The following is an 18,223-nucleotide window of genomic DNA, read 5'->3' as shown; positions in this document are numbered from 1 at the left end:
TGGCCATAGCTGTCAACTTTCCCTTTTTTTTGCAATGGGAAACGGCGCTGGAATAAGGGAATTTCCTGCAAAAAAGGGAAAGTTGATAGCTATGGCCCTGGTCTTAGCCAAAGGATCAACCCATGTTTCAAATTCCCATAAGCTTATCCACACCTCTCTTTGCCCTGCTGATTTCCACCAGGGAAACCCACGGTTTAGCACTGAATCAGATCAAGTGGCATCCGGGTTTTCCAGGATTTGCTTTTGTTCCAATTTAGCACTAAAGAGTGGGTTTTCCAGGGGGAAAGCGGAAGGGCGAGGGCAAAACCTCTTGGATTCGTGCCTAGACAGTGCAGACAAGCAAAAAACCAATCACATTCGCTCTGCTTCAATTTTTTTCTCATCTCAATTTCCGTTTGCCACATTCTAGCATCATTTTGCAAATGAAGTTACTCAACCACCTATTGTCCAGCCCCTACTGAGGACTCCCCTCTTCTTCTTCTTTTTATAAGTCTTTAAAGTAGATATTCTTAACCCAGTCTGTACCCACATTGGATTTAAAACTGGTTTTATATGGTCAAAACAAAATTAAAAATTAAAAAAAATCCTTCCAGTAGCACCTTAGAGACCAACTAAGTTTGTTCTTCTAACTGGTTTTATACGGGGTATTGTTTTGTTTTCATAAATGAAATTAAATAGGAAACAAAATAGGAAATTCTTTCCAGTAGCACCTTAGAGACCAACTGAGTTTGTTCTTGGTATGAGCTTTCGTGTGCATGCACACTTCCTTCAGATACACACATGCACACGAAAGCTCATACCAAGAACAAACTCAGTTGGTCTCTAAGGTGCTACTGGAAAGAATTTCCTATTTTGTTTCCTATTTTGTTTCGACTATGGCAGACCAGCACGGCTACCCACCTGTAACTGGAATAAATGAAATTGTTTTCCTTTTTTTATTGTTCCTTTTTATTTATTGCTGTTTTTTATTGTTCAGTCCCTTCAAGATGTTTCATAGGAAATGGTCTATAAAAAGGAAATTTGTGAGATATATCTTTTAAAACCCGTCCGAAAATTGGCAGCATTTTTGTGTTCAATTTTACACATTTTGCGCATGCAATTTCTCCTGTTAGTTGTATTTTCAGTAACACGGGCATTTAAAGGCATGCTTCACCTTAATAGGTGCATTTCTGTGTGCGTTTTTTTTTAAAAAAAAACATCATCGCCTGCTGTTTCAAGTCAGTGGCCGATCTTGTCCAGACTCCTGTTCTCACAGTCGCCAACCAGATGCCCCAAAGGGAAACCAGCAAGCAGGATTCGAACACAAGAGCAACTCTCCCCTCCTGTGGTCTCCAGCAGCTGGTATTCAGAAAGCATTGCTGCTTCCAACTATGGAGGCAGAGTTAGGCTTGATGACTATGGCCATTGAAAGCTCTCTCCTCTTCCATGAATTTGCCCAATCCTCTTCCAAAGCCATCCAACTTGGGGGCCATCACGTCCTCCTGTGGGAGGGAGTTCCACAGTTCCACTACACACGACATAAACAAGTATATTTCTTTTATCTGTCCTTAATTTTCCAATTAAGATTGCCGGAAAAAAATATCAACAACCTCAGATATGCTGATGATACAACCTTGATGGCAGAAAGTGAGGAGGAATTAAAGAACCTTTTAATGAGGGTGAAAGAGGAGAGCGCAAAATATGGTCTGAAGCTCAACATCCAAAAACTAAGATCATGGCCACTGGTCCCATCACCTCCTGGCAAATAGAAGGGGAAGAAATGGAGGCAGTGAGAGATTTTACTTTCTTGGGCTCAATGATCACTGCAGATGGTGACAGCAGTCAGGAAATTAAAAGACGCCTGCTTCTTGGGAGGAAAGCAATGACAAATCTAGACAGCATTTTCAAAAGCAGAGACATCACCTTGCCGACAAAGGTTAAAGCTATGGTTTTCCCAGTAGTAATGTACGGAATTGAGAGCTGGACCATAAAGAAGGCTGATTGCCGAAGAATTGATGCTTTTGAATTCTGGTGCTGGAGGAGACTCTTGAGAGTCCCATGGACTGCAAGAAGATCAAACCTATCCATCCTTAAAGAAATCAGCCCTGAGTGCTCACTGGAAGGGCAGATCCTGAAGTTGAGGCTCCAGTACTTTGGCCACTTCATGAGAAGAGAAGACTCCCTAGAAAAGACCCTGATGTTGGGAAAGATGGAGGGCACAAGGAGAAGGGGACGACAGAGGATGAGATGGTTGGACAGTTTTCTCGAAGCTACTAACATGACTTTGGCCAAACTGCGGGAGGCAGTGGAGGATAGGCGTGCCTGGCGTGCTCTGGTCCATGGGGTCACGAAGAGTCGGACACGACTGAACGACTGGACAACGACAACAACAAATTTTCCAATATTCACAACAGCAGCTAGGTTATTAATAGCCAAACACTGGAAAACGCAAGAGATGCCTACGATAAATGACTGGCAGATAAAGATGTTTGAATACATGGGACTTGCTGAGATGACTGGAAGGATCCGTGACCAGAAAGAGGAGAAGGTGAAAGAAGACTGGAAGAAATTTAGAGAGTATCTGAAGAAGTATTGTAATACATAATGTATCCTTATGGAAGTGCAGATAGGTTTTCGGTAATATATGTGATTTAATTTTCGGACAGAATCGACTGATTTTCTTTTTATTAAAATTTAAGATTTGAGAAGAGGAAGCTGCTATAGGAGACAATTGGACAATGCAGCTCAGAGAGGGGGGGCTGAGGGAAGTCCCCACACAATGGAAAATTGCAATGTGATGGATTGTGCAATTTTTGTGTTTTGTTTGCATGTTGTGTTTTGTTTGTTGTTGGTTTTTTTTTTTAAAAAAAATGCAATAAATATTATTTTTAAAATAATAATTTTTCAATATTTATCTTCTTCGGATGTCCATGAGTTCTAGTTGCTTGGACAACTGTATCATAAAATTCAGAGAAGTGTGCCTTTCACTTTATCTGCTGGTTCCAGAATTTCCCATTAGGCAGGTTGACATAAAAACCCCGAATCGAGTCAAATTTCTCTCCTCCCTGTGTTCTCATTGCATTTGTTTTTGTGTTGTTGTTTTTTTTAAAAATTGTGATAATAATATAAACGGATCAGTTTTTTGACTTACCTGGTTTATTCATTCCCTCTCACACACATAAAGTACCACCACCAAAACAAAACAGAACACTAAATGCTGCTAATTAAAAGTTCATTACAGCTCATTAAAAGTACAGGGAAATGGAACAGATTTGTGTTTTTTAAAAAAACAACAACATTTTTTAATTAGCTTGAATAGTTTTTGGAGGGCATTGAAATGCCCACAGTACCACGTGAGCATCCTTTGGCTGTGATATTACCCACCACCGCCAAAACATCCTCTTTCCCAGGGACCCTGAAGCGAAAGTCCTTGGATGCTGATTCATTTACACCCTGCGCTTCAGCCAAAAAGAGCAGCTTACATGCAATCCAAACAAGACAGTCTCTGCCTGCAGGATTACAATATATTTTTTTAAAGACACACAAGGAAAAGGGGACAGGGAGGGAAGAGGAAAACCAAAACTAAACAGTTTTTTCCGATATTGATCAGCTGGCACAGTTCAGGCACAGGAGGTGCTGGGACTCCAGCAAGGGTTATAGAATCATAGAATCTTAGAGTTGGAAGGGATCCCCTGGGGTCATCTAGTCCAACCCCCTGCAATGCATGAATCATCAGGGGTCAATCGTGGAATTATAGAGTTGGAAGGGACCCCCTGGGGTCATCTAGTCCAACCCCCTGCAATGCAGGAATCAATCAGGGGTCAATCATGGAATTATAGAGTTGGAAGGCACCGCCAAGGGTCATCTAGTCCAACCCCCTGCAACAACTGCGTCTGGGTGGGCTCAAACCACCAACCTTCTGGTTAACAGCCACACACACTAACCCACTGAGCCACTAATGGGCATGTTAAACTTTAACCTCCCAACAATTAAAAGAGGGTTTTAGTTTAGGTGGCACATGATTGGGCAGCAAATCCTGTATTGCTCTTGTTGTTGTTCAGTCGTTCAGTCGTGTCCGACTCTTCGTGACCCCATGGACCAGAGCACGCCAGGCACGCCTATCCTTCACTGCCTCTCGCAGTTTGGCCAAACTCATGTTAGTAGCTTCGAGAACACTGTCCAACCATCTCATCCTCTGTCGTCCCCTTCTCCTTGTGCCCTCCATCTTTCCCAACATCAGGGTCTTTTCTAGGGAGTCTTCTCTTCTCATGAGGTGGCCAAAGTACTGGAGCCTCAACTTCAGGATCTGTCCTTCCAGGGAGCACTCAGGGCTGATTCTTTGAGAATGGATAGGTTTGATCTTCTTGCAGTCCATGGGACTCTCAAGAGTCTCCTCCAGCACCATAATTCAAAAGCATCAATTCTTCGGCGATCAGCCTTCTTGATGGTATTGCTCTTAGTTTTGTTCAATACGTAGAGACACAGAGGCCCTTGGGTGGCTTTTTTCTGCCTTCACTGTCCTCTCCAAAAAGGGAATGTGACTCTCTCTCTCTCTCTCTCTCTCTCTCTCTCTCTCTCTCTCTCTCTCTCCCTCCCTCCCCCCCATCTCACCAGACCACAATTGCCTATGAGTCAACAGCCACAAATAATCTCACCTGGAGACCCTCCAAAAACATTGATCTCATGCTCGCAAAGCATGTTTGGGTGTCTGCAGAGACACGCTGTGGGTCTGCCCCAACCTGCAGCCTTCAAAGCCACGGGGCTGTTTATCCCAAACAACAAAGTCTGGGGAGAAGTAAACAGAGAAGCAGAGTTAAGCTCAGTGCAGCGGGTGGCCCCCACCTGGCAGAGGGAGGGGGAAAGGGGAAGGAGAATGTGATCCACGGGGGTCCGGCTAAAAACAGGGGTGTCTGTGTGAGCTCTGCCACCCCATTCATTTCTCCATGGAATTCCCTACTTTTCTGACCCAGAGGAAAGACTTTGGAGAGCCTCTCGGATAGCCTTGCTTTTAGGAACTGGGGGAGAAAATCTTCTCCTGTATGAAAAATGGGAGGCAGAACTCTCTCCACCAGCTTGGATGTAACCAGGCAGGCCCCACCAGGCCTCTTCTTCCATCACCTGTCACCTGGGGGCAGCCATCCCATCATACTGCCCTCAGCGGGAGAGATGGGAAGCGGGGCTCGTTTCATCACTGCCTCGGAAAATGGTGGACTCTCCTTCACCGGAGCTGTTTTTTCTTAGCAGAGGTTGTTGTTGTTGCTAATATTTATCTTCCAAAGATCTCAAGATCTTAAGATCTCATGATCTCAAGATGGTGGTGCGTGATTCTCTCTCTCCCTCCCCCAATTTCATCCTCACAACAACCCTGTGAGGTGGGTGAAGCTAAGAGATTCCTGCTAGGAATCATGGATAATGAAATTCCAACGAAAGTTTACGAGAATCTTTACGTATGCTACAGTTGCCGCCAGAATTTTAATTGCAAAAGGTTGGAAGGGAGAAACTATCCCATCCAAGCCAGACTGGCAAAACAAATTAAGAGAGTCTGCGGCATTGGCGAGGTATCAGCAAGGCTACGAGATGTTACAGATGAAAAATTGACCGGGGAGTGGGATATATATAGAGAGTCTATGTAAAAGAACATTGACAAAATATCAATCTGTTGGCAGGTATTGATTGTGCGAATAGGACCATTTGGAAAAATCTAAAAACAAGTTAAATAATAGGGAGAAAATAAAGTCAAGTGCGTTCCCAAGGAATCTATCTCGGGAACATAATGGGAAGATCGGAGGTCATGTTAAATTGAAGTATAGAATGAAGTACAGTAGTACCTCAGGTTACATATGCTTCAGGTTACATACGCTTCAATTAAGAACTCCGCTAACCCAGAAATAACACTTCAGGATAAGAACAGAAATCGTGCTCTGGCGGCACAGTGGCAGCGGGAGGTCCCATTAGCTAAAAAGTGGTGCTTCAGGTTAAGAACAGTTTCAGGTTAAGAACGGACCTCCGGGACAAATTAAGTACGTAACCAGAGGTACCACTGTACAAAACAAGCAGCAATCAAGGGATGAATGAATGAATGTTGATCTTTATTTTAGTTACAGGTGGGTAGCCGTGTTGGTCTGCCATAGTCAAAACAAAATAAAAAATAAAAAATTCCTTCCAGTAGCACCTTAGAGACCAGCTAAGTTTGTTCTTGGTATGAGCTTTCGTGTGCATTCACACAGGGGCGTTGCTAGGGGGGCGGTAGGGGCGGTACGCCCCGGGTGCCAGGGGAGGGGGGGTGACAAGCGACAGCCCCTCCCGCCACTCCCCAAGGCTCCCCGCCACCCGCCACCTGTCTGTGCAGCGCAGCTGCTCCTGGGGTGACGGAGCGAGTGGCGGTGTGTGGGGAGTGACGGGAAGGGGCCGCCGCTTGTCACCCCCATGCGCCGCCGCTTCCTCCGTCACCCCGGGAGCAGCAGCGCACGGCCTGGCGACGGAGTGCGCCTGCGTGAAATGTTGCGCAGGTGCACAATGTGACATCACGGCGCCCTGCCCCAGGGGTGCCTTGTTTCACCGCCCCAGGTAGCGCGGAGCCTTCCTCCGCCCCTGCATGCACACTTCTTCAGAGACACTGAAACGGAAGTCACCAGACCCTTATATATAGTGAGAGGGTGGGGAGGGGTATTACTCAGAAGGGTGGTGGGAATGGGGGATTGGCTGATAGGTGTGGAAAACCCGTTGACGACTGTTAACGACTACAGTTGGTCTTACAGGAAAAAGCCAGGGGTGGCCAAAAATAGCTTCATCATGTATAATGAGATAAGAATCCAATGTCTCTGTTCAGACCAGATCTCCCATGGTTTTATGTTTGGTAATGAGTTGTAATTCAGCAACTTCTCTTTCCAGTCTTATTTCTGAAATTCTTTGGTAATATGACAGCTACTTTGAGATCTTGTATAGAATGTCCTGGGAGATTGAAGTGTTCTCCTACTGGTCTTGTGATTCCTGATGTCAGATTTATGTCCATTTATCTGAATCAGCAGGTTAGACAAACGTTACCTGTGACTCAGGCTCAGTTTCAGTGTGATGCCGGAAATGAACAGGAAGAAACCTTCTTGGTGCCTCATTTAAACTTGGTGATTGGCTGGTTCTGGGTAATGTAACAGCTCCTGCCCAGGCGACAGATCCTCTCATTTCACCTACAGGGTGGCTTGATTTAAATGAGCCAGGGGATGAGGATGTGTGAATTTCTCAGGTAAGCACTTGCTCACCTGCTGACACATTTCAACCAGGCCTTAGAAACTGTGAAGATGTAATTGAAACCAAGAGGACCTCTGCATCACAATCCTCACTCACACTTACTCTTCCACTCCCCTGTTGCAATTTCTGCTGCAGGCTCCCAGGGTAGAAGCTTTTGTTATGGAATCATAGAAATGTAACGTTGGAAGGGACCCCCAACGGTCATCTAGTCCAACCCCTTGCAATGAACATGCCCTCTTGATTTCAATTGCGTTTTCACAGTTACTATTTGTTGTGTTCAGTCGTTCAGTCGTGTCCGACTCTTCGTGACCCCATCGACCAGAGCACGCCAGGCACCCCTATCCCGCAGTTTGGCCAAACTCATGCTAGTCACTTCGAGAACACAGTTATTAAGGCCTGATTAAAATGTGTCCACAGCTGGCATTCATGGTCTCCCCCCCCCCTCATTTAATCCGTACAACAACCTCATGAAGCACATTAGGCTGAGAGTGAGTGACTGGCCCAACATCACCCAGTGAGCAACATCGTCAAGTGGGGAATTCAAACCCTGGTTTCTAGGATCCTAGTGTGACACTCAAACCACTTCTTCCTTTTCTTCTTTGGTGATCCCTTGTAGCTGAGTAAGATGGTCTTCCATAAACACAGTCTTAACAGTGAGTCCGTAAATGACTGTGGAGGCCAATTCTGGATCCACACGTCCTTCCACAGTGGGGACATAGGTTTCTGGGCAGGAGTTGATCACGGTGTGGATTTGCCAAGCGTGCCTTCCTCTTAGCACGTATCTCCCTTGCGTCCTGAGTTCGAGAGTCTTCAAAACCCATATGACACCTTTGGTCAAGGCTGTTCTCCAGTTGGAGCACTCACAGGCCAGTGTTTCCCAATTATTGGTGTTTATACTACATTTTTAAAAAAAAAAATTGCCTTGAGACAGCTTTAAACCTCTTTTGTTGACCACCAGCATTACGCTTTCCATTTTTAAGTTCGGAATAGAGTAGTTGTTTTGGGAGACGATAATCAGGCACCTGCACAACATGACCAGTCCAATGAAGCCCCACGTAGAGCGCATGGCAGTAGTCCAAGCGGGAGATAACCAGAGCATGCACCACTCTGGCACCACTCTGGCGAGACAGTCCATGGGCAGGTAGGGTCTCATCCTGGGTACCAGATGGAGCTGGTAGACAGCTGCCCTGGACTCAGAATTAATCTGCACCTCCATGGACAGCAGTGAGTCCAAAATGACTCCCAGGCTGCGCATCTGCTCTTTCAGGGGCACATATTGGAAGCATCCCAGCCGATCCCAGGGATAAGAAAAACCAATAGGTGCGGTGGAGGCCAAAACATCTTGACCGTTCTCCTGTTTATGGAGCCTGTCTTGTTTGCTTCTTCTGCTGCTGTGTTTTCTCCACGATTGGATCCCCTCCGTGGTTAAGCCAGCCTTGACAGGTAAATCACCACTTTAGCAGCCCTGTTTTGTCAAGGGCTCAGCGAAGCCCGGGTGGAATCCACGGAGTCATCAGGATGAGGCAACCTCAGCATGAAAACAATGAGCTGAACTCCCATATCAGAGAAGTCCTTGTTTTGCAAAAGTTGTGGTTTCGCTTGATTTGAACAGCAGAACAATTAGGGTGGACACTGTCTGAGAATTACCTGGTGGAGGATTAAGGAGCGGTGCAAACACCACAGAGGGACTTGGCAGCTGCAGAAGAACAAGAAAACAGTTATTTTCCAATGCACAAACTATTTATGGGTTTTGGAAATATGGTACTGAGATTAGAACCTCACATCTGGCACTAAACAGCACCCTTAAGCTTCTCTCTCACTCCCTGAGCAAACATGTAATTAAAGTGAGATATAGACAGCAGGAGAGGGCTGGATTTAAGACCAATATACACTTGAGCCAACCTAGGTATTGCATCTGGATTTCAGATGCAGGAAATTAAAACTCGGAGACGGTCCTTGATCCAAATCTGTAGGGACTGAGGAAAACAACAGGGTCTCAACCTTCCCACCTAAAGCCAATGTGGTGTAGTGGTTAAGAGCGATAGACTTGTAATCTGCTGAACCGGGTTCGCGTTCCCGCTCCTCTACATGCAGCTGCTGGGTGACCTTGGGCTAGTCACACTTCTCTGAAGTCTCTCAGCCCCACTCACCTCACAGGGAGGAAGGGAAAGGAGAATGTTAGCCACTTTGAGACTCCTTCGGGTAGTGAAAAGTGGGATATGAAATCCAAACTCCTTTTCTTCTTCTTCTTCTTCTTCTTCTTCTTCTTCTTCTTCTTCTTTTCTTCTTCTTCTTGCAAACTGCATCTCATAAAATCCTAGTATCCTAGAATCATAGAGTGGGAAGAGACCCCAAGGACCATCCAGTCCAACCCCCTGCCAAGCAGGAAACACCATCCAAGCATTCCTGACAGATGGTTGTCAAGCCTCCGCTTAAAGACCTCCAAAGAAGGAGACTCCACCACACTCCTTAGTAGCAAATTCCACTGTCCAACAGCTATCTTCTTTTGTAGTTTGAATCCATTGCCCCGTGTCCACTTCTCTGGAGCAGCAGAAAACAACTTTTCTCCCTCCTCTATGACATCCTTTGTTATTTTTGAACATGGCTATCATATCACCCCTTAACCTTCTTCTCCAGGCTAAACATACCCAGCTCCCTAAGCCGTTCCTCATACGGCATCGTTTCCAGGCCTTTGACCATTTTGGTTGCCCTCTTCTGGACACGTTCCAGCTTGTCAGTATCCTTCTTGAACTGTGGTGCCCAGAACTGGACACAGTATTCGAGGTGAGGTCTGACCAGAGCAGAATACAGTGGTACTATTACTTCCCTTGATCTAGATGCTATACTCCTATTGATGCAGCCCAGAATTGCATTGGCTTTTTTAGCTGCTGCATCACACTGTTGACTCATGTCAAGTTTGTGGTCTTCCAAGACTCCTAGATCCTTTCCACATGTACTACTCTCAAGCCAGGTGTCACCCATCCTGTATTTGTGCCTTTCATTTTTTTTGCCCAAGTGTAGTACTTTGCATTTCTCCCTGTTAAAATTCATCTTGTTTGCTCTGGCCCAGTTCTCTAATCTGTTAAGGTCATTTTGAAGTGTGATCCTGTCCTCTGGGGTATTAGCCACCCCTCCTAATTTGGTGTCATCTGCAAACTTGATCAGGATGCCCTCAAGCCCACCATCCAAGTCATTGATGAAGATGTTGAATAAGACTGGGCCCAAGACAGAACCCTGTGGCACCCCACTAGTCACTTCTCTCCAGGATGAAGAGGAGCCATTGATGAGCACCCTTTGGGTTCGGTCAGTCAGCCAGTTACAAATCCACTGAATGGTAGCATTGTCTAGCCACATTTTACCAGCTTCTTTACAAGAATATCATGGGGCACCTTGTCAAAGGCCTTGCTGAAATCAAGATAGGCTATATCCACAGCATTCCCTTCATCTACCAGGCTTGTAATTCTGTCAAAAAATGAGATCAGGTTAGTCTGACATGACTTATTTTTCAGAAACCCATGCTCTCAGCATTCATTCCATTCCACAAATATTCCAGTTCTGCCTGCTTGACTGGATTGGCACAGAGTTTGGCCCCTTTTGTTATTTGTTTGTTTGTATTTATATCCCAGTTTTTCTCTCTCCCCAAGAAGCTCTAGGTGGCATGCATGGTTTTCTCTTCCCTCCCTCGTTTAATCTCCACAACAACTCCGTGGGCAGAGTGGCTCAAGATCACCCAGCTACCTTCGTGTCCGAGCTGCGATTTGAACCCTGGTCTCCCTTGTCTTAGCCCACACTGGCTCATAAAAGAAAAGAAAAGAAAGGTTGCATTTGAATGGATAGAGAACAACTGGCTCATTGTCATGACTAATGTACTACACGAGAATACATGTAAACCAACCCAATTACATATTATTTGAGTGTTTGGGCCTTAAAAAAGGGTGCTGCCCTTATATCAATTGATTTCATGGTGGTTTACAAAAATGTTAACAATAAAAAATATAATTTCTAACAAATCACAATAAAATTGAACTCAAACTGGAATAGTAGGACACAGGCTGAGAAAAACTCAACCTGGTATTTCACATATATGCTAAAAATGTTTAAAATGCGTTGGATATAGTTCACAGCACTGTTTACCTATCAGAAAGTTCTTCTGATGTTTAGTCAGAATTCCTTTATTATAACTTGAAGCCATGGGTTCGAGTCCTCCCTTCCAGAGCAGGAGAAAACAAGCTTGCTCCATCTTCTACGAGACAGCCCTTTAGATATCGGATGACGGGGCCCTCAGTCTCCTCTTCTGCAGGCTAAACATCCCCAACTCCTTCCAGTGGCGGAGGAAGGGGGGTGCAGTGGGGGCCGCCCACCCTGGGTGTCATCCATGAGGGGGGTGACAAAATCCCCCCCGGGCGGATTGCTCTGCCCCCTGGGCACCGATCACTGCACCAATTGCCCCCTGGATGCCAGTCGCTGCACCGATGACCCGAAATGGGTGCCAATTGCCATGCCAATCGCCCTCCTGGGCAGCTCACTCTGCCCCCTGGGTGCACGGCATGTGCGCCACTCCGGGACGGCACCCCTTGGGACGCTCGTCCTGCCCCCGTGGTGGCTAGCCCTGCCCCCCACAGGCAGCTAGCTCTGCCCCCTGGATGCCGGAGCAGCTAGCTCCACCTCTGACTCATTCAACCGTTCCTCATAAGGCTTGGTTTCCAGATCCTCGGCCACCTTGGTTGTCCTCCTCGGCACACGTTCCAACTTGCCAATGTCCTTCTCAAAATGTGGCGCCCAGAACTGGACACAGGGCTCCAGGTGGGTTCATCCCAAAGCAGAATAGAGAGGTAGCAATACTTCCCTTACAGAAGTATTGGTACCTCTGGAGAATGATGAGTCTTCTCCCAAAACAGCAATAAAGTTAACACACGAGACACAAAGGATTTCAACACTCGATGTATACATGATAGTAAGCTGCTATTGAGTCATTGGTTTTTAATGGTGTATCCTTGCAGCATCAGTAATCTCTCGTCCCTGCCACTGCTGTGCCCTTAAAAGTAAAAACGGCCAAGGGAACAGGGTGGATCCCACAATGAAGACGTCATAAGCGATGGAATGCATGGTGTGCCCATGCGCGCGAAGAATGCTACGGCTAATGGAGGCGCATGGCTGGTTCTGACTCTGCAAGGAGCAAAGATCCCTTTCATCTTTCTGCAGTTGATGAAATGGCTGCATTTTTCACACCAAAAAACACAGCAACCCCGGAATACCCAGGTTTAACCTTTTGGTGGTGCCTAACTTTCATTGGGAGCAGTCAGGATGCGCTGGCAAACTCAAGCGAAACCACCAGGGGGCTCTCCGAGGCTCTCTGGTTTAAATAGTGAGCCACAGGTGCAGCCGGCTTTAGTTTGGGCAGCTCCTCCATCCAGCAATCTGCTCTGAAATCTCTTGGATTACAAGCGGAGGAGGACAAGCAGAAGCTCGCTTTGCTCCTTCGTCAAGGTTGCTCAAAGAATCGGCTGGGCTCCGGCGCTGATCGATCCCCAAAGCTCCGAGCGAGGAATCGGCTTCCTTCGGAAACTTCCCAGGAGCTCCGGTGCTGCCGTGCAAAGGAGATGGCCAACAGTGGTCTGCAGTTGCTGGGCTTCATCCTGGCCTTCGTCGGCTGGGTGGGCTTGGTCATCAGCACGGCCATGCCCCAGTGGAAAATTAACGCCTATGCCGGGGAGAACATCGTGACAGCCCAGGCCATCTATCAAGGTCTCTGGATGAACTGCGTCACACAGAGCACAGGGCAGATGCAGTGCAAAGCCTTCGACACCCTGCTCAGCCTTCCAAGTAAGTGGTTTGCTAGTTTCCTTTCGGTGCTGGGCCGGTGGATTTCTCTTCATTCAGCTCGCCAGGATTGTGGTGTCAATAAACTGCCTTTATTGGTGATCATCAATACGGGGATTAAGAATTCCAAGGCAGAACCAGACAGAGGGCCTTCTCAGTAGTGGTGCCCACCCTGTGGAATACCCTTCCATCAGCTATCCTTTTTAAGAGACATCTGAAGGCAGCCCTGTTCAGGGAATTTAAAAATATTTAATGCTGTATTGTTTTAACACCATTGGGAGCTGCCCAGAGTGGCTGGGGAAACTCAGCCAGATGGGGGGGTACAAATAAATTATTATTATTATTATTATTATTATTATTATTATTATTATTATTAAGAGGACAGGTTAACTTTTACAAGTTGTCAAATTACACACCTCAGCAAAAAAAAAGGCAGGCATCTGCGTGTCGCGTGCAGCCTTAAAGACAGAAACTTTTGGTTTTCCCGGGGAAAACTTCTTAGCCAGACTCAGGAAAAGAATTTTCAGCCTACAGAGGCATTTCTCAGGCTTCTGCAAGGTCACAGAGCATCAACCAAGTCCCTCGCTCTTTTCTAATTCAAAGGCCACTTGGCTTTTCAATGCTTTCTTTTACTGCTCACACATCTTAAATGTATACATCTGTATGTGTGTGTCCACCCCACCCCCCAAACACACACTCCATACCCCACAGACAGGAATCTCTTCCGGCTACCATTGCCTTAGCACAGCAGTATCAGGCTGGTTCACAACAAAGAGCTCTGTGAGGTCGATCGCACATGCCCATTTTACAGATGAGAAACTGAGGCTGGCAGGTGGCAGTTTTCTCAAGGCTGCTCAGTGGAGGTGGGAGCTGTTCTGTCTGCCCTGTCTCTGCAAAAGACTCCTCGTAGTGAGAAAACAGTTGCTAATGCACGTAGGAAATTGTTGGTAGGGATGCAAATTCCTCTTGTAGGTTTTGTTCAAGATACACTTGAAAATCCTCCAGGTTGCTTTTCACAAGGGTGAGGACAGTAATTATGTGGTATCTATTTTGGATAATTTTTAAAAAAATGGTAGCCAGCTTTGGAGTTTCACATAACTCATTCCTCTCTGATGAGATCTGTCTAGTTCCAAAGCACACTACTTTTTCACCTGAACTATTGGTTCCTATTGACTCACATCTGTGATTCTCCCTTCCCTGACCAGGGATGTGTGTTGAGGTTCCAGAGGGCAGTTATTAAAAGTACAGGAGTTTTACGAAACTAAAACTGACACGTGTACATGTGAAAATCTGATTCTTCACAGGCAGCGTTTTTCACAGTTCGAGTTACTTATTTGTGCTTGACAGAAGTTTAGAATTTGCCAATGTTCGAGATCTATTTCAGAAGATTTGAGAGGTGACATTCAATGGTATTTTGTATTTGACAGTATGTAACAGATGATAGGTCATGAGATTCACCAGGGTTTGTCGGAATCAGGCCCTCAAGAAACACTGTGCAATGTTGTTTTGCCCAACAACAGCCCTGAAACAGCAAGTCTGAAGTGTCCACATTTTAAGGGCAATTGCATACCGGCAATCAATCTTCTAGATGTCCTTCGGGATCTCTTCCAACTCTACAAATCCATGAATCTATGATTTCGTTTTGAATGTCAAATTTTCTATTTATTTATTCTTAAAGTCATATCCTGCCTTCGTGTGAGAATGTGCCTCCGGCAACGTGAGCAGCCAAACTGAAATGTTGAGGAACTTCAAATATGTCGGAAGGTTTTCCTTCACCTCTAAAGAGGCAGATATAGCCACAATCGTGAGATATCACTGCTTCCCTGGGTTTCAGTATGGATGATTTTAGACACTGAATGAGAAAGAAGTGGACATCTTGGCTTTTCCTTATACCTTTTGCTCAACCCAAAACATGCACCCCAAACCCGAGGATGGACGGCCATCGGTCAGGGATTGTTTAGCTGAGATTACTACATTGCAGGGGGTGGACTAGATGGCACTTGGGGGCCCCCTTCCAACTCTATGGTTCAAACGTCAGCATTGGGAACTGAAGCTTGGTCCCAGGGAGCTTTGCTAAGAGTCCTGGAAGTTAGCCCAAAGGCTTGAGGGCTCACTGCTGAGACGCAGAAGCCACTTTTCAGCAGCGGCTACTGACTGTTACTGTAGCACGACAAACTTGTCCGTATCATGTAACAGAACTCTTTATTCCTCTGGGTATCTGGAAGGAAAGAAAGGAAGAAAAGAATAATGACTATAATTTGATTTGATTAAATGCCGAGGCTGGCTTGGCAAGCGCATTTTTGAACACAGTCCGCTGTTTCTGGGGGGCGGAGGGACGGAGACGATTTAGCAAGGGTGGACACAATTAGCAGAGGTTGGGGTTTAGAGATTTGGCGAGGGTTTCCTGCGAATGTTTTCATGCTGTTCCTAGAAAGAACCTGTTGGCTGGCTTTCTTGCTAGAGCTGAAATTAATTGGGGCGCACAATGTAGGCGGTGCCCGTTCACCCTCCGCGGGGCGCAGTGGTCTCTGAGTTCAAATCTGGCATTCAGGCAACAGCCTGCGGATAGATAGCGTGTGCGCAAGTGGAACGAGGTGTGCCCAGAATCACTCCAAACCAGGAGTCATGGCTTGGGCATCGCTCCCTTTGTGCGCGTTTGGGTACGTGTGTGTTTGTGTGGTGTTTTGGTGTGTGCTTTCGCCAGCTCAGCTCTCCTTTCTAGGAGTGGGTGGAATAAGCATGAGTTTGAGGGGGGGGTTAGTTGGAAAGACAGGAGATACCTCCCATCACACACACACTGATATCCGGATAGGAAAAATTTCAAAGCTCTGATTTGAAGATTTAGAGTTTGTGCTTGATCATTTGGAAAGTAGTGCGCTCTCCTTCACAGGGTTTTTCTGTGTGTGTTTGGATGGTAATCTGTCAGGGCTTCTTTAGCTGTGATTCCTGCATTGCAGGGGGCTGGGCTGGATGACCCTTGGTGGCCCCTTCCAACACTACAATTATTTGAGTCTAATGGATTTCTTCTAGCTCAACTTCAGCCATTCCAGTTAATACATTTTTTGAATAGCACAGAGAAAGTGGGCAGAGAGGAGCTTTTCTCCCTCTCTCATAACACTAGAACTCAGGGACTTCCAAGATAGTGGAATGTTGGAAGGTTGAGGACAGAAGACAAAAGAAATTCAGGCAGCACATACTCAAACTGGAACTCACTGCAGGAAGCAGTGATGATCACCAATCTCGATGGCTTTAAAAGAATATTGGACAAATTCATGGAGGAGGAGAGGGCTATTGATGGCTACTAGCCAGGATTGCTATGTTCTAGTTCCACTTTTGGAGGGCAGTAGGTGCTTAGGGATGCCAGTTTCTGGAAGCTGCAGGAGGGAGAATCCAGCTCGCAGGTTTCACCAATAGAGCCACCTGGTTGGCCACTGTGAGAACAGGATGCTGGACTAGATGGGCCACTGGTCTGACCCAGAAGCCTCTCCTGATAATCTCATTTTTAAAAGCAAGAGATTTGGGGGTAAGCGCTGCCCAGAAGGAAGCAACATGATCTTGGGCACTTGGGAGCCAGTGTGGTGTAGTGGTTAAGCAGTAGACTCGTAATCTGGGGAACCGGGTTTGCGTCTCCACTCCTCCACATGCAGCTGCTGGGTGACCTTGGGCTAGTCACACCTCTCTGAAGTCTCTCAGCCCCACTCACCTCACAGAGTGTTTGTTGTGGGGGAGGAAGGAAGGGAAAGGAGAATGTGAGCCGCTTTGAGACTCCTTCGGGTAGTGATAAAGCGGGATATCAAATCCAAACTCTTCTTCTTCCTTCTTGATCCTAGATGGCTACAAAGTCCAGGTTGACCTGGGCCATTTCATCATTAGAATGTTCTTCCTCAGAGGCTCATCCTTGCCTTCATGTTTGTCCCTCCGTGCCCAGCACTGAGCTTTGGCACTGAAAAGTGGTGCTGGGTCTGATCTTTTAATTAAGCCCTGCTCCAGCAGAGTCAAACCGCTCAGCTATTCTGCGGGCGTCAGAAAGCACCACTGTTCTGGCTCCTGTGTGTGTAGCTGGTGCCACAATCTGATTAGCAACCTTCTCGCTCAGCAAATCCCTCACGGTTTCCTGCCGAGCTCTGCCTGAACCGGTAAGCCGACTCGTCAGGTGGCTGCCAAAGGGTTGACAAATGCATGGTGGCATAAGCTTTAGCGGGCATGCGCCCACCAGCTTCTCAGGTACGTCTTGCGATGTGGATTCAAGCCACAAACACACCCCTGGCCTCCGAGGCGTTGAAGGTGTCAGGAGCTCCTTGTGTCACGTTTGCTGCAGTTGCAACTGGACCGGGCAGCTGGCTGGTGTGGCTCCCCTTCGGGAATTTGTCAAGGATACTTTGGATGCTTGAACGACTAATGAGAAGAAGGTGAAACAGCTTTGATTCCTGCATTTGCAGGGGGTTGGGCTAGATGACCCCAGGGGTGCCTTCCAACACTACCATGCTATGGTGCTATGAAAATGTACTTGCAAAGTCTGGCCTAAGGTGTTGAGGCTTTTAATCCCATGTATGCATGGTGATGCTGGTGCTATACAACAATGCACCCCCCTCTATTTCATGCTTACAACAACTCTGCGAGGTAGATTAGGCTGAGAGGTCATGAATGCCCCAGTGAGCTTTGTGGCGGGGAGTGAGTTGAACCCTGGTCTGCCAGGTCCTAGTCCAACACTCTAACTGCTACACAATCTGGGCTCCGTAATGCACTCTGTCCATGTTCAGAGAATGCTTTCCTTTGTTTATTGTTTCACACTGCTTTGGGAACAGATTCTGGGTTTGAGCCACACCTCAACTTAAGCCACATTCCCTTACACCAGTGGTTGTCAACCAGTGTGCCATGGCACCTTTGGGTGCTTTGAATGTTGGTCAGGGGTGCCGTGGGCAACACTGTCCTCTGTTCCTCTTTCCTTGCCTCCCTTCTCGGATGCCCTCTGAGTCTCTGCCTCAAGCTGTTTGTTGCCGCAGCCCTGGCTACAAACTCCCCAGGTGAATGGTGCCTCTGGGCTGGCCAGGGGGTGCTGGTTGCCAGGAGGTGAGGTGGCCTTTGAGTAGGCAAGCAAATGGGTGAGGGAGCCCAGTCTGCCAGCCCTTACTGTTGGGAATGGACAGACAAGTCCTAGGCCCTGTGGGCAGTGTGAGGA

General features: G+C 46.8%; 1 protein-coding gene across 1 annotated transcript in view; it reads left to right on the top strand.

The window, feature by feature from the left end:
* Positions 1 to 12,613: 12,613 nt before the first annotated feature.
* The window catches only part of CLDN1 (claudin 1), a 29,434-nt gene continuing 23,824 nt past the window's right edge, over positions 12,614 to 18,223 (top strand). Inside the window, exon 1 of the mRNA XM_033150929.1 lies at positions 12,614 to 13,047. Within this exon, the coding sequence (XP_033006820.1) occupies positions 12,825 to 13,047 (223 nt within the window). The 5' untranslated portion in view covers positions 12,614 to 12,824. The remainder of the gene's footprint in view (positions 13,048 to 18,223) is intronic.

The sequence above is a fragment of the Lacerta agilis genome, chromosome 5 (assembly GCF_009819535.1).
Source record: "Lacerta agilis isolate rLacAgi1 chromosome 5, rLacAgi1.pri, whole genome shotgun sequence".
NCBI lineage: Eukaryota > Metazoa > Chordata > Lepidosauria > Squamata > Lacertidae > Lacerta > Lacerta agilis.
Note: the sequence above shows the minus strand (reverse complement) of the source record. Positions and strands in the feature narration are given on the sequence as shown.